The sequence below is a fragment of the Ambystoma mexicanum genome, chromosome 3q (assembly GCF_040938575.1).
Source record: "Ambystoma mexicanum isolate Mex_15411 chromosome 3q, UKY_AmexF1_1, whole genome shotgun sequence".
Classification (NCBI taxonomy): domain Eukaryota; kingdom Metazoa; phylum Chordata; class Amphibia; order Caudata; family Ambystomatidae; genus Ambystoma; species Ambystoma mexicanum.
Genome location: NC_090926.1, coordinates 857,372,947 through 857,388,101, shown reverse-complemented (window position 1 = coordinate 857,388,101; position 15,155 = coordinate 857,372,947). Strand labels below are relative to the sequence as shown.

General features: G+C 43.8%; 1 protein-coding gene across 1 annotated transcript in view; it reads right to left on the bottom strand.

Moving 5' to 3' along the window:
- RAB11FIP4 (RAB11 family interacting protein 4) overlaps positions 1 to 15,155 on the bottom strand; it is a 1,742,713-nt gene that overhangs the window by 1,136,074 nt on the left and 591,484 nt on the right. The window contains exon 2 of the mRNA XM_069654951.1: positions 6,235 to 6,322. Within this exon, the coding sequence (XP_069511052.1) occupies positions 6,235 to 6,322 (88 nt within the window). The remainder of the gene's footprint in view (positions 1 to 6,234; positions 6,323 to 15,155) is intronic.

The following is a 15,155-nucleotide window of genomic DNA, read 5'->3' as shown; positions in this document are numbered from 1 at the left end:
ATGGGGAAATTTCACGCTTTTCCCGCCAGCGGATTTCACGCCGGCTGTAAAAGCGCAGAAAATCAGCAAAATCTCAGCAGATTTCCCCCCAGCTCGGAGCTGTGGGGAAATCAGCCAAAGCCGTGATTTGGCAGACCCTTAAATCCAGCAGTAACAGCACTGCCGCCAGATTTAAGGGCTACCGCCAAACCCGTGATGAGGCCCATAATATACTATGGTTTACAAGGTCAAACGCTGCTGATAGGTCTAGCAGGAGGAGGAGTGCTAACTTGCTATTGTCTTTCAGCCCATCCATTTGTATTTTAAGATCTAGAAGTGCTGTCTCTGTACCATGTCTAGGGCGGAAGCCAGATTGCTGCGTGCCGAGTAAGTTGTTTGTTTCCAAGTGGTTTTGAATCTGGATGTAGGCTGCTCTGTCCAGAATTTTGAGTAGGAATGGCACTGTGGTTATTGGTCAGTAGGTAGTCGTAACGTTGGGGTCTAATGTGGATATTTTTAGGAGCGGGAGGACCCAGGCAGCTTTGAGGTTGGTAGAGACTATGTCACTTTTAAAGGAGGTGTTAATGAATTTGTTATGTAGGGTGTCAGTAGCACAATCTTTAATGAGAGAGGCCAGACAGGTGTATCCCTGGCAACTAGACAGTTTGAGGCTAGATATGATTTTGGCAGTTCCGGTGTTGGAGACCGATTTGAATTCAAAGAGTGCGTCGGTATAAAGGACGACCGTGTTAGGCATTATGCGGTAGTGCAGACTTCAGACAGTTTTTTTTTTTTCGATTTTAGTTTGAAGCAGGGCTACTTTGTCTAGTAGAGCTTTTTGGATGCCAGAGCACCAGCTCTCGTCTTTGATGCAGATTTCTGGTGGTGTCACTGGGGACTCAAGTTTTCTCAAGATGGCAAAGAGTTCCTTGGACTCTGATTTGGCGTTTGAGATTCTTTCATTAAATGTGGCACTTTTAGTCTGGATGATAGCCTGTTTGTAGTTTTTTGAGGCTGTGGAGAAGGTAGCTTTTGTTCCGCTCGGAGGGACATTTTTTCCGGTAGGATTCTGCAGGTCTTTTAGTCTTATGCAAGGTTTTCAAGTTGGGTGTGTACCATGTGTTTAGATGGGCTAGTGGTGGTTTACGCTCGAAGATGCTTCGAGAGTTCAGTTATAAAGATCTACCTTGTCTGATGGGTCATTCCTTTGATTGTTAAAGTGTGTGGAGATAGGGTCGAGCTGGGGGAGGATATTATTTGCTGTCAACCTGCGCGAGTTTCTAGGTAATGCAGCTGGAGCCAGGGGTGTGGTGGATACAGGTTCCAGGTTCTTGGCTACGTTGAACTTGATAATGTGGTGGTCTGACCATGGGCAGTGGGCGCTGTATTTGCATTTATGTTGCAATTGAGGTCCACTAACCAGTCAAGGGTGCAACCTTTGGTGTGGGTAGGTTCGTTGATTCGGTGACTGTAGTCTAGTGCTGATATAGTGTAGGCCAAGGAAAGGGCCTGGTTGTTCTTTGGGTCATTGAAGTCCACGTTGAAATCTCCTAGTAGTACGGTCTGGGAGCTAGGTTTGGTATTGGTGGAGAGAAGTTGTGCTCCATCTTCCTCGAATGAGGAGATAGGACCTGGAGGTCTGTAGATGAGGTGGATGTTCAACATGGTGGTTGGTGATGTGGTCATTTTGATAGATAGTAGTTCTTCTGCTTGGAAGGGGGGGTGGTGATATTCCTAGATATTTAGATCATGTTTAGCTATAATTGTGACCCACCTCCCCCTTTGGTTGTGGGTCTATCAGTCCTGTAGATAGAGTAGGTGTCTGAAACGGCCAGGAGGAGCGCTGGGCCTGCCGCAACATGGAGCCAGGATTCAGTAATGGCCAGGAAGTCTAGTGCATTGGCGGTGATTAGGTCAGCAATATCTAATGCATGTGTAGGGAGTGATCTGGCATTGATGAGGGCACCCTGGATTGGGGTGGCTGTTGCCTTAGTGTGAAGTTTAGCAGTGTGGGTAATGTCAGTGTTATGCAATTGGGGTGAGGTTTGGTGTCTGCTGTGCTTCGGCTTGGAGGGATCTCCAACAGGCGTCAGGTGTGCTGTGATCCGTGGGTGGGTGGATATTGAGTTGCGAATAGTGTATTTGGTGGAGGCTAAAGTATGGGGAAGAATTCTGGAATTAAGGTGTGTGTTCCTCCAAAGTGTGGAGGTGATGGTGGTTGGGACAAGGAGCCCTAGGATCTTGTCTATGCAGGTTGCCAGTCTGCTGTGTTTGGTGGAGGGGTGATACATGGCTGCGTGGCTGGGAGTGGGGCAGGCAGTGGGCATTTGATTCATATATGTTGTCCCACTGTGGTGCCCCTCAAAGTCCCCTTGCTGTTGGGTTGGGCGTAAAAGGTGTGTGAAGGCAGAAGGTAGGAAGTGGGTAGGTGGAATTGTGTGGAAGTCCGGAATGTTGTCAGACATGACAAGGGTATTAATGCGTGGGAGATGAGCCAGCCTGGTGAAGGGTCTGGGCTTGGGTTTGGAGGTAGTGGTCATCATGTGGCTACTCTCCAGGTGAAGTGTCTGAAACCTGGTAGGCGTACGTTACTGTGCTGCACCGTCAGCTTGGTGTGAGGCTAGCAATGGGATCGATCGATTTCGTGCATACTGGCAGGAGCAGGGGAACAGTATAAGGACTTGGCCAAGAAAAGCAGGTAGTATGTGTGCGGTCAGGTGAGTCATGTAGAGTGGGAAAGTGAGTGCTAGGAAAGGTTAAAACTGCAGAGAGTGCATGTTGCAGCCAGACGTTTATAGCAGTTCACAGGGTGAACCGTGTTAGGCAAATAGAGAGGTGCATGGTGCTTCCTACCACAGTAAATAGCAAATCGCAGACTAGGCACCGTAAATTAAGCAGCGGATACAGAAGGTCATGTAAAACATCAAGTCATAGGCTAGACAAGGTAGATTAAGCCATGAATACAGGGTGCAAATTGAATAGCAAATCACAGGCAAGCACAGCAAGATAAGCAGCGCGTACAGGGTGCTGCGTGGAAGACAAGTCGCAGGCTAGGCACAGTAAATTAAGCCGTGAGTACAGGGTGCAGCGAGTCATGTTAACAAGTTTAGAGGCACATGTGCAATGTAGCATACACAACATGGTTTTAGGCACTGTAATCATGGGCCATGCGCATACAACAGCTAAGCAATGTTCGGGACAAAAGAGGTCAGTGAGACTGAAATTAACTTTCATAGATAGTCGCTAAGCTGCTATTCAAGATGGGTAGGTTTGGTCCAGTGAAGTTGTTCAGACAACATCTTGCTCATATGCAAGTGAGCTTGCCGAAATTAGCTAGGAAGATATGATGTATGTGATGCCCGTGAGCCACAGTGGTGGTTAGAAGTGGAGGTGGCACTTTGTAAACTTCTTCTGTGTTGTGGGGCGCACATGTGGTGCAGCGGGGTAGCGAGATTCAGTGGCCCAGGGCTGGTGCTGCAGTGATGCAGCAATATGGCCCTTAGTGGGAGAAGGAGACCAACCAGATGATGCAGCAATATGGTCGGGTGCCTCTAATGCAGTGGTAGCATTCAGGGGCAGTAGACAGTTAGGTGTGCGGTGGGAAAAGTTGCTGGCAGTGCGGATAAATGCTGGACAAGGTGCTGAGCTCTGTGGCTCGGAAGGCTCGGAAGGCCCGGGCAGGCACAGACAGGGCCTTAGAATACGGGCCTTTGAAAACGGGCAGTAGACAGTTAGGTGTGCGGTGGGAAAAGTTGCTGGCAGTGCGGATAAATGCTGGACAAGGTGCTGAGCTCTGTGGCTCGGAAGGCTCGGAAGGCCCGGGCAGGCACAGACAGGGCCTTAGAATACGGGCCTTTGAAAACAGGGCCAGCTTCCGCCTACCGGCCAATGCGATTGGCCCTTAGTGGGAGAAGGAGACCAACCAGATGATGCAGCAATATGGTCGGGTGCCTCTAATGCAGTGGTAGCATTCAGGGGCAGTAGACAGTTAGGTGTGCGGTGGGAAAAGTTGCTGGCAGTGCGGATAAATGCTGGACAAGGTGCTGAGCTCTGTGGCTCGGAAGGCTCGGAAGGCCCGGGCAGGCACAGACAGGGCCTTAGAATACGGGCCTTTGAAAACAGGGCCAGCTTCCGCCTACCGGCCAATGCGATTGGCCCTTAGTGGGAGAAGGAGACCAACCAGATGATGCAGCAATATGGTCGGGTGCCTCTAATGCAGGCACGAAAAATGCAGCCATTTTTAAGTGGAGATTGGCTTCTTATAAAGGCATCAGGGAGTTGGAGTAAAGCACACTTCTCTTACATTTCAAGCCTCGTTGTAGGCTTGGAAGCAGGGATAGTGTTTGCTCTTTGCAGGGTAAGTTTCTAGCCCTCCAGTGGCACTTAGCACGAGGTTTGTAATAAACTATCAACAGATGGATGGAATGGCTCAGGCACCCCCTGGATCTCACCGGAGTTGTAGAGAATGGCTGGTCCCTCGCTGTTCCTGCGGCAGGTGATGCGATCCTGTTGGTGAGGGCTCCAGCGCTTGATGTGGGATAAACAGGCACAGACAGGGGCTTAGAATACAGGCCTTTGAAAACTGGCCCAGCTTCCGCCTACTGGCCGATGCGATTGGCCCTTAGTGGGAGAAGGAGACCAATCAGACGATGTGGCAATATGGTCGGGTACCTCTCATGAAAAATCCAGCCATTTTTAAATGGAGATTCGCTTCTTGTAAAGGCATCAGGGAGTTGGAGTAAAGCACACTTCTCTTAGATTTCGAGCCTCGTTGTAGTCTTGGAGGCAGGGATACTGTGTGCTCCATGCAGGGTAAGGTGCTAGTCCTGCAGTTGCACTTAGTACAAGGCTTGCCTGAGACTCTGCAAACAGATCCTTGCTAACAAAAGACTTGCCCACTCACATCTACCTTTCAGGACAGAGCTCAAGAGCCTCCCCTTCAAGGAACGGCTCATCACTGGCACCTAGGTCCACACCCCCTCTACTCATCACCCGTTGTTAGCTCCCCGCTGCCTTGTAGCTAGGATTCCCTCACTGTGTACTTCTCCCGATGTCTTGTAGCAGACTGCGGTGCTAACTTAAGCTAGTTCTGATCTCAATAAATACCACAATAATAATAATGTTATTAATGGTGGACATAGTAATCTCGTTCTGAGACAATCATTCTCTTACTGGTCATTTCCCATTATGGTTGGAAATATTAGTGTATAAGCTGGTCCACGATCGAAGGTATACACTTAAACTGTCAGTGTTGTAAGATGTTTTATTTGGTCATTACTTTTCTTGTATTTCACAAACATGTTTAATCGCTGAGTTGAAATCTCTGTAGACAGAAAATAACACGACAGAAGTGTGATTCCAATTAGCTACGATTGTGTGAAACGATCAATCAATCCATTGGATTGTGATACACGATTGGGAGCTGCGTTCATATATTTTTAGGGAGCAATACTACACTGAAATTGTGGGGTTTTAACTGTAAGATACTTTTTATTGGGTCTAAAATCAATTCATATTGATGAGATATAGAGATTATACTCTGTATGTTCTGCTTTCTCAATAATGTTGTATCTGATCCTAAAAACTCATAAAATGATCTTTTAGAGAGTTGTCCTACCACTTAATTAACCGATGCTAATAATTGGACTAGCGGCTGAGATCTATGCCCATGATTGCAGGGGTGACGCATTAACAAATACAATGTAATCAGCTAGTTTGCTAAAGAGAATTCGAGCATTAGTTGAAATAGGGCGTCCACTCCTTGGGACGCATTAAGAGTTTTGCAGTGAGGGATTGAGAAAAGGGGGTCATTGCGCACTGCACATTGCACTGCATTTCTATCACATATGGTGCATTTTCTCTATATCTCCTAATAAAGGCATGGGGTAAAATTATTATTCACTCGTTTACCATCGACAGTGAAACTAGCATTGAGGGCATATGTATGATATAGTTGCAATGTGGTCTCTTATACAATCATTCAATCTGTAGCAAAGCCATACTCTCACCATATCCAGGTAAACATGAAAACGACATTTTACCTTCATAATCATGCAAGTCTTTTGTCAGCTTTCAGGCATGTCTTTAATCATATAGACAGGCAGAAAAATACAACTCTCCCTTCACAGAAGAACATCTCCCCATTAAGGAAGTTAACTTTTAAGATCACTGCTTAAATGGAAGATTAAGGGGGAAAGGAAGGCAGGGAGATTCTGCGATGTTCTCATTAAAATAATGCAAGATAATAATTCTTACCTTTGATGACAAATACGCCACGACAGAAGTCCTTAAAGTTTATCCTTCCCAGGTCATTTGGGTCCAGGTACTTAGCTAACTTTGCAACCTAAAAAAACACAAAGTATTGTAATGTGTTGTTATTATTGTCTAAAGTGTATTACGACACTGTGGCTACAATTAATTACATTAATGAATAAACGCCAACCACAGGTGATATGCTAAATTGCAAGTCCCTCTGTTTGGGTCCCTGTAGATTAATCATGAGCAATGGGGCGTTATGACTCTGAGTACTTCCTAAGGAAATAATGTATGCCAAATGATTATTAGTTATTAGCCAACGCCTTGTTTTTAATACTGTATGCACAGGAGCACCACTGGCTCCAGCCATGCTGGTCATCATGCAGAATTCTTTGCTTTATTTAAGAACAAACTGATATGCAGCCTTCAGAAAGATCATATGCCCACTGAGTTGCACACTGAGGCTCCAGCAGCACACCTTTGCCACGTTGTGCTCCTAGGTTCATTGCTATTTACATGCAACTGGCTTGCTTTCTCCAGCTTACACTACAGTTTGCAGGGGCTTCTCTTCACTCCTTTCTGACACCATTTATATATGTATATTACATGTTATTAACTTAATGTTCAAGGCAGGCCAGAGTTGTAAACCTTGGGCAAATAAACAGTAGGCAGAATAATTAGAGGCTGTGATTTATGACCACTCTGTGAGAAAGGCTGGTGGCCATTTCAAGATGTTACTCAGCTGGGACAAAGAGCCCCATCCCCAGTAATGGACCCAGGAAAAGATGAGGGGAATGCCAGAATTGTTTAATTGGAAGATCAGTTCCATCAACCAAGATTTACGTGCAGAACATTTGTAGTTGTCAAAAGTATTTGTTGTTCGGGTTAACCGGATTAACCACAACTTCCTGATGCACTTTCTCAATCTGAGACACTGTTCTCTCTCGCTCATACTTTTTTTTAATGGTAATTGTTGTCCCCCCAAATGATGCTCATGTACTAATCAATGGTCATTCGGGCTGGGTCTCCTTACAAATCGTCATCTGAAACCCCAGAGACACGCCTAGCCTCTACGCTAGGAAGCATCTGACAAGCCCAAGACAAAGACATGTGCTGGGGTTCTTAAAACTACCCCAAGACTGAGTGATTTGGGGGACGTATTCCAGGGTGCAGACACCCCACGAGCCTGTGGTTTAGCAGAGGGACTGGGCATTGGACTCGGGGCATTAGGTGCTCTTAGAATAGGCCCTTCACTAGAATTGAAGTTGATGTAGCCTTGCCTCTTCTCTCTGTAAGTTTAGAACCTCCATTTTGAATTTGTCTCTCGCCAAAAAATAAGAGTTCCTCCAACTCTTTCCTGCTGAGAGTAAAATAAAGTTGTTGAAAGAACCCTACACACTGTGTGTTCTGTGGTGTTCACCCCTTGACATGGTTCACACGGTAAGCACAAACTTACATCACACCGCCACTACCTTCATGCAATGTTACCCTAAAGCCAACGTTATCAAAGTACACCATTTTGAAATGGATTCCTGGTCTTTCATGTTGTATTATCACAGTTAGCTGGTTGCAGCTCAACCCTGGCCAATCAGATATTTGCAAGGCATCGAAGCACTGCCATTTGTTTGCAATGTCACATCACGGTCTTCCAGAAGCATAGAACATTGCAGCACTGCACATCCAGATTTTACAATTCATATGTAACATTAAGATTATGATTGTGGGATCGAACTCTGTAGGTGCGCTAGTCACCACTCTTGAAATGTTAGTCTACGATCAAAAATTATAGAGCGAATAGTTGGTGGCAGCGAGAAAACTGTTTGGATTCTTTGGATTGTGATATTATCGAATATTGATGGACTTTCTTAAATGCCTGGTTTTGAGCGCGAGATACCCTCCCGAATCCTAATCCCTGCATATGTAACATTAACTTCTTTGATGAGATGCAACTAAGAGTGCTATGTAAGTGAGTCTGGGTGGAGGTCAGGCCTTTACACCCCAAAACCCCCAGCCCATCGATAATGATCACCTTCTTCCACCACTCGTTTACACCTTCCAAAGCTTGGTCCAGTGTTGGGCTCTAATGCCACGCCTCGTAGGTTTTTGTAGGCCCTTTCCTGTCAATGTATGTACTTAGAAGCATGGGTTCCATTTGAAGCCCACTAGGTCATTGCTAGTTCCTGCGCATCATTTCCACATTGCGATGACTCTTGCCTGAACTTTCTGGAGGTCCATGTCTTCCATGCACCAAGCCTTCTAGGGTGCACCCCCATGGAGCACGTTTAAGTGCTGGCCTTGCTAAAGGCCAGGTGCACCAGACTGAATCCCCGGTTCTGATAACAGCATTATCATAGGGTTCTTAAATCCGGGTCCTTATTTAACAGGAAAATCTATGTCAACTTGGGACTTTGGGTTCATGTCCGTTTAACCATCACAATGTGCACATGGTCCCTAATAGTTTTCTTAAACAACTACCTATAAGAGAACACTGCCTCCTTGCAATCTAGGGTGAGGAATTCAAAATAATAGGGCGAGAAATTCAAAAGCATGAAAAGATTAAAGTGATGCTACTAGTGTAGGTGGTGTTAAGTACCACACATTTTTGTAAGCGTAAGTGCAGTGCAAACACAGCGCACTGATGCAAAGTATATTTAGTGTAAGCAGTTATCATTGCAGAACAGAGCAATCCAATTAGTAAAAGCTAAGTGCCACATCTCTCACATTTCACCCTAATGAATATTTTCCAAATTATTTTGACAACACTCACTTGCCCCACTGAGAGAATTCATGTAGTTTCAGATACCCATGTCTGCAGATAACCTTCTTTAGCAATGAAATATATTATAGGGTGATACAAGTCTACCTCCTTAAGGTAAAACCTATCATTCATTGGAATTGAAAATATTCTATGTCTAATAACTTTCCAGTCATAGGACACATAAGAACGACATTTTAGAAACATGATGTGTGCCCCGGAGCCCTCAAAACCAGACATTTTTGTGCAAATCCGTGTTATGGTTCAAACGATATAAAAGATTTAAAAAACAGTGTCTTTGTCCCTATGGGAAAATGAATTGAACCGTAAAAATGTCAAATTTCTGCTTAAATACACAGCCCAAATTGCTAGACAGATTTTTGCCAAATAAGAAACAAGTTGGGCAATGTCCTAAATTGATAGAAGAGGTGTGAGTAGGGCAGTCTTGAAGCTGGGAGCAAGTGGGCAGGGTAAGCAAGGATGGTTTTTGAAGGTTTCAGGCTTTGATAGTGTAGTTTCAAGTATATTACTGAGATCTAGATCGGAATTTCGAGTGGTAGAATAAAAGAGTGAATGCTTCAAAACTATAATATATAGAGATGTGACAATCACAAAGATTACTGGTTCAGGAAAGAGGAGTATTTAAAGTTACCCGAGGAAGCAATCCGTGTTTTTAATATAACAAAATTACAGGGATTGCTTCCTAAATTAACCTACAATGTGTAGGAGGGGGTATTATGGGGCTATTAGTGTTTGGGTGACTTGAATTTCTTTAAAAAGCTTTAATAAGCTTAATTAGTTTAAAAACAAAGTGCATGACCAAAGTGCGAGTGGTGCTGATGTATGTTTACATTAGATTTTGTTTGGATTCGATACACATGGCACGTGATTTAACACTGAAGATCTATATCTTCACCATACATCATCAGGGACGTTCACTCCATTCCCAACATCCCTCATCCTCATCAATGCACCTAATTAGTAATTCTACTGTAACCCCCACATCATTTTTCCTCATCCCAGTACTCAATAGTAATCCCACCTATACACCCACAATCATCATCCTTGCACCATTACCCAATAGTAATCCTAATGTTAATCCAACATCCCTCTTCCTTGTCCCTGTACCCAATAGTAATGTTACCTTTACATTTACATTCCTCTTCCTAATACCAGTATCCAATGGTAATTTTACCTTAATCCCCACAACCCTCTTCCTGGTTCCATTACCCAATAATAATCTTACTGTTATCCCCACATCCCTCTTCCTTGTCCCCGTACCCAATAATAATCTTACATTTACACCCACATCCCTCTTCCTCATCCCAGTAACCAATGGTAATCTTACCTTTACCCTCACATCCCTTGCACTCGTCCCTGCCCCATACTACCCTCACTTCACTCTTCCTTGGCCACAATCCCACAATGCCTGCACTTCACTCTTTCAACACATGCATCTCGCTCTTCCTCATCACAGTCTCCCATTCCTCACACCTCACTCATCCTTGCCAGTCCACAACTGCTGCACCTCACTCATTATCATCACAGTACCCCACTACCCCAACTCCCTCTACCTCTTCACAGTCCCCCCACTACCCCACCTCACTCTTCCCCATCACAGTCCCCCACTGCCACCACCTACCTCTTCCTCATCACAATCTCTGAGTACTCCACCACACTCCTCCTCCTCACAGTGCCCCTAATACCCACCTCACTCTTCATCCTCACAGTCTCCCACTACCCCTACCGCAATCATCATAACAGTCCCCAACTACACCACCTCATTCTTCCTCATCACAGTACCCCACCTCCCTATTCTCCATCACAGTCCCCCACTACTCCCACTTCACTATTCCTCATCAAAGTCCCCCAATACACCCATTTCACTCTTAATGGTGACAACCTTCCACTACCCCACCTCTCTTTTGCTCATCCTCATATGAGTCTCCCATTATTCACATCTCACTCTTTACCCCATTACTTTATTTTTTAATTTATATGAAGTGTAATACAGTTATATCAATAACGTTTCTACACATTGTAATAGAAATTGCATTGATAAAATGGTACATAGTTACAAAAAAGGGTATAAGATTACATAATTTCGAACGTAAAAATCAATAATGTGTTACAAATATATGCAGCACATTTCCCATTTCACAGCCTTCTTATTTGATACTGTACAACATTCTATTTGGTTACAAATTGGATTGAGATATAGGTTTATTTATTTAATGTTCCTTCGTTTTTACTCAATATAATCCGTGCTATAACGTTCCACAGGTAAGTGGCATATACCTACATGAGAGATAACAGAGCCAAAACTCATAGGTTTACAAGTGTTCCACTGTAAGGTCAAATTTGCCAAGATATATAATACTCTTATCTGAGTTAGGCCTTCACATATAGTCAATAAATGTCTGATAGTTTCAATCTTATTGTGTATTCCACAGATTCTACAATGTCAATCAATTTTAATCTGTGGTCCCATAACAGCAAGACAGAGGAACACATTGAAACGAAGTTGTATAAACAGCGTGCGTATTCAAGAACATGTAACATTTTAAAAGGTGTCTTTGAGGTCTATTTTTTAGATAAGTTTGTTGAAAAAGTTCCTGTGTCAATTTATATTGGGATAGTATGGAGATGCTGTGACATGTATCCTGATCAGATGCTTTTAGTAATAGTTGTTTCCTTAATATTGCAAAATCAAGTGTCCAATCGATTCTCCACTCTATCACGTGAATTAATGATATTACGCCTTCTTGAACTCATTAAACATTGAGTTTTCTACACGACTCAATTCCTAATTTATGAGACTGAACATGCCTAGATCAGTTAGTTTCTTTATCCTGAGGAATACAATACATTTCCTGACATTCAATAAGGTAGTTAGGGCCACAAGCCACGATGGGCACACAATAGGGAAGACCCAATATTCGTTATTAAAGTATAATCGCTTCCAAAGTATCTAGCCACTTACTATCTATATTTCCAAAACACTCTAAGCCATATAAATGAGTTGGTATTAAGCTCTGTCTAAACACTTGGAGACGTTTCAGGCTGTAGTCGCTGCCTATTTTGGCATACACCATTGCGGCGGACAGTTTTCTCATAATGTTCAGTTTGATATGAGCCTGCAAGTCCGCATCTGATTTCTTCTGCGTGAAGAGCATACCAAGATATATGTAGTCAGGTGCAAGCACAAACATTTGATTGTTTATTTTCCAGGGTATTTGATTGGCTTTTTTCTTCTTACTAAAACACCAGCACACAGCCTTGTTTTAATCCCATATATGTGCTGATTTTATTGGAAGATTCGTCCATGCCCTTCAGCATTACCCACCCTCCGTCTCAGTGTGCAATTGGTAGATACCCTCCAATGTCGCAATTTCATCCTCAATTTCTCTCTATCAATAGTATTGAATGCCCTGCTAAAATATATGAATGCTTCATAGAGAGGGATCACACTTTTTAGCCTCATCAAAAAGTTTTTTTTATAACTATATTCTGTATGGTGCCACATCCTTTTCTGAAGCCTGTTCGAAGCGGGCTAAGGAGCAGATTTTTATTCGCCCAGTTAGTAAGTTCTTTCAAAAGAACTGCAGCAAAAATGTTACTGGAAATGTTTTATTATTTTTCAAAATGATCATGAAATTCCCCATGAGGATTCTGGCGCAGAGAGATAAATCATCTTTCTTTATTTTATTTGTGTTCCCATCCGGCCCAGAAACCCCAGAGTTTTTCATTTTCCTTATATTTATTTCAGATCAATTTCTTCAATGTCCCCCATTACTCCCACCTCACTATTCCTCATCACAGTCCCCCACTACCAACGCCTCTCTTCCTTGTGACAGTTCCCCACTACCCCAACCCCACCCTTCCTCATCACAGGCCCCCACAACCCCCACCTCACTTGTTCTCATTACAGTCCCCCATTACTCCAGCCAAATTCTTCCCCGTCATATTCGGCACCTTTTCCCAGCACTCCATCAGTAATCCTACCTTTACCGCCACCTCCCTCTTCTTTGTCCCACTCCCATCACTACATTAGAAATCCGTCGCATTACCGGCTCCTTCCTCGTTCAAGTAGCCCAATAGTAATCTGTTACAAATCCCCCAACATCCTCCTTTCTTGTTCAAGTACTCTGATAGTAATCTGTTGCATTACACCACCTGCCTCTTCCTCATCCCGGTACACGATTAGTAATACATTCTAATCTAGTGCACACAAAAAAGATTACATACGTTATAAGTATAATGTTGCACAGCAGAAGAGGACAAATTGTTAACAAATGATATGACAACAGTTATGTTATCAGACAAAGGCAGAATTACAGGTGGTGAGACATATAGCATAAGATAAACCCTTGACATTTTCTGAACACACTTTAGTTAAAATTATGTTAAGGTGGCACTTTACTTCAACAACACCTCTAAATTCAGCAGGTGTTGGAAGCTTGAGCTGGACCACCTGAAGTTCCGAAAGCTGCTCAAGACTTTCCTTTTCACCTCTGCTTTCTCTTTCTCTCTCTTTCCCCTGCTGACCTACCTGTCTGCTGTGATGACTGGTTGCCTGGCTACCCCGAGGGGCTCACTGGGTACCAGGCTCCTCTAACCACTAGCCACTGCACTGCCTCTGGGCCTACCACGGACTTAGGGGCTGTAACTGTAACCTCTAGCGTCCCCTGCCTTCTTGCACTTACCCAGAGCCGCGCCGCCCTGGCTGCACTTACTCAGAGCAATGCTGCCCTTACTGCACTTCCCCCGCCCCTACCTGTGGCACTGCCCCTCTCCCTCCCCTGTGCACTTTGCAATACCACACTAGCACGATCTGAATGACACAAACCCTAGCGAGATCATTGCTTTGTTCTCCCTCTGTCTTCCCTCCCTTATCTTTTTGTGCCTAGAAACACTTGTGTACAGGCTCGTCATAGATAACTTATATCATATCATATGAGGTCCCCATTAAGCACCCCCTAAGCACACTGATGTTATCACAAATGACATCATGGAAATTGTAAACAGAGCAAACACAGCAATAGCTTCCCTGCTCATAGGTTTGCCAAGGTTCACACATAACACCTGGACACCACACATTCAGTGTGTGGAGCAAGTCTGTTTTTCCTAATACTTTTTTGCATGCAATTTTCAAAAACGGTTTTTATTCAATGGGCATCGGAATATGTGCAGACAATTCAGTGCAACAAAGTGACACTGCGCCGTTCTTGCATGGTGTGCCTAGTGGCTCCTACCCGTGCTGCTGAAACACATACTGGAACACATTTCAGTCCAGGGGCATGAGAAAAGCAGTTTTCTGATGGTCCCTGAAAAGCTCACTGGGTAATAGGGGTACTTTGGTATCCATGACAACTACAGATCTACAAGAAAACTGAGTAGTTCACATTTCGGCTAGACACAAATTCTTTTTGTAATTTCAAATGGCTAACACAACTGGAAAAGCACTGTGGACTGATGGTACATCTACATATAAGTCTGACCTGCTGCTGGTAATAATGGCGCCCCCAGCTGCCACCAAGGGGATTTCTAGTTGCATAGTTCCTCCGTGGATTGCAACAGTGGGCTGCCACCAAATCCTGATCTGCCAATCATTGTGATAGTCAGGCTTCATCATGATTCCCTGTCACCGAAGGATGCCAATAAACATTGTGACTTGCTGCTCACACTGATTATCACCACCTTATGCTTTTATTCTATGTCAAACATTTTGACTTGCTGCTGACGCTGATTCTCATCACCTTATGCTTTTATTCTATGTCAATAAGCATTGTGACTTGCTGACACTGATTATCATCACCTTATGCTTTTATTCTATGTCAATAAACATTGCGACTTGCTGTTGACACTGATTATCATCACCTTATGATTTTATTTTATGTCAATAAACATTGCGACTTGCTGTTGACACTGATTATCATCACCTTATGATTTTATTTTATGTCAATAAACATTGTTACTTGCTGTTGACACTGATTATCATCACCTTATGCTTTTATTCTATGTCAATAAACATTATGTCAATTAATTATTCGCTGAATCACATTCATCTGATTATTTCTGGCCCCCTCTAAATCAGTGTTTACTTTGTTGTTTCTTTTAAGGGACGCCAGTGTCAGAAGTATGCTGCCAGGCCAAACATCCAAAT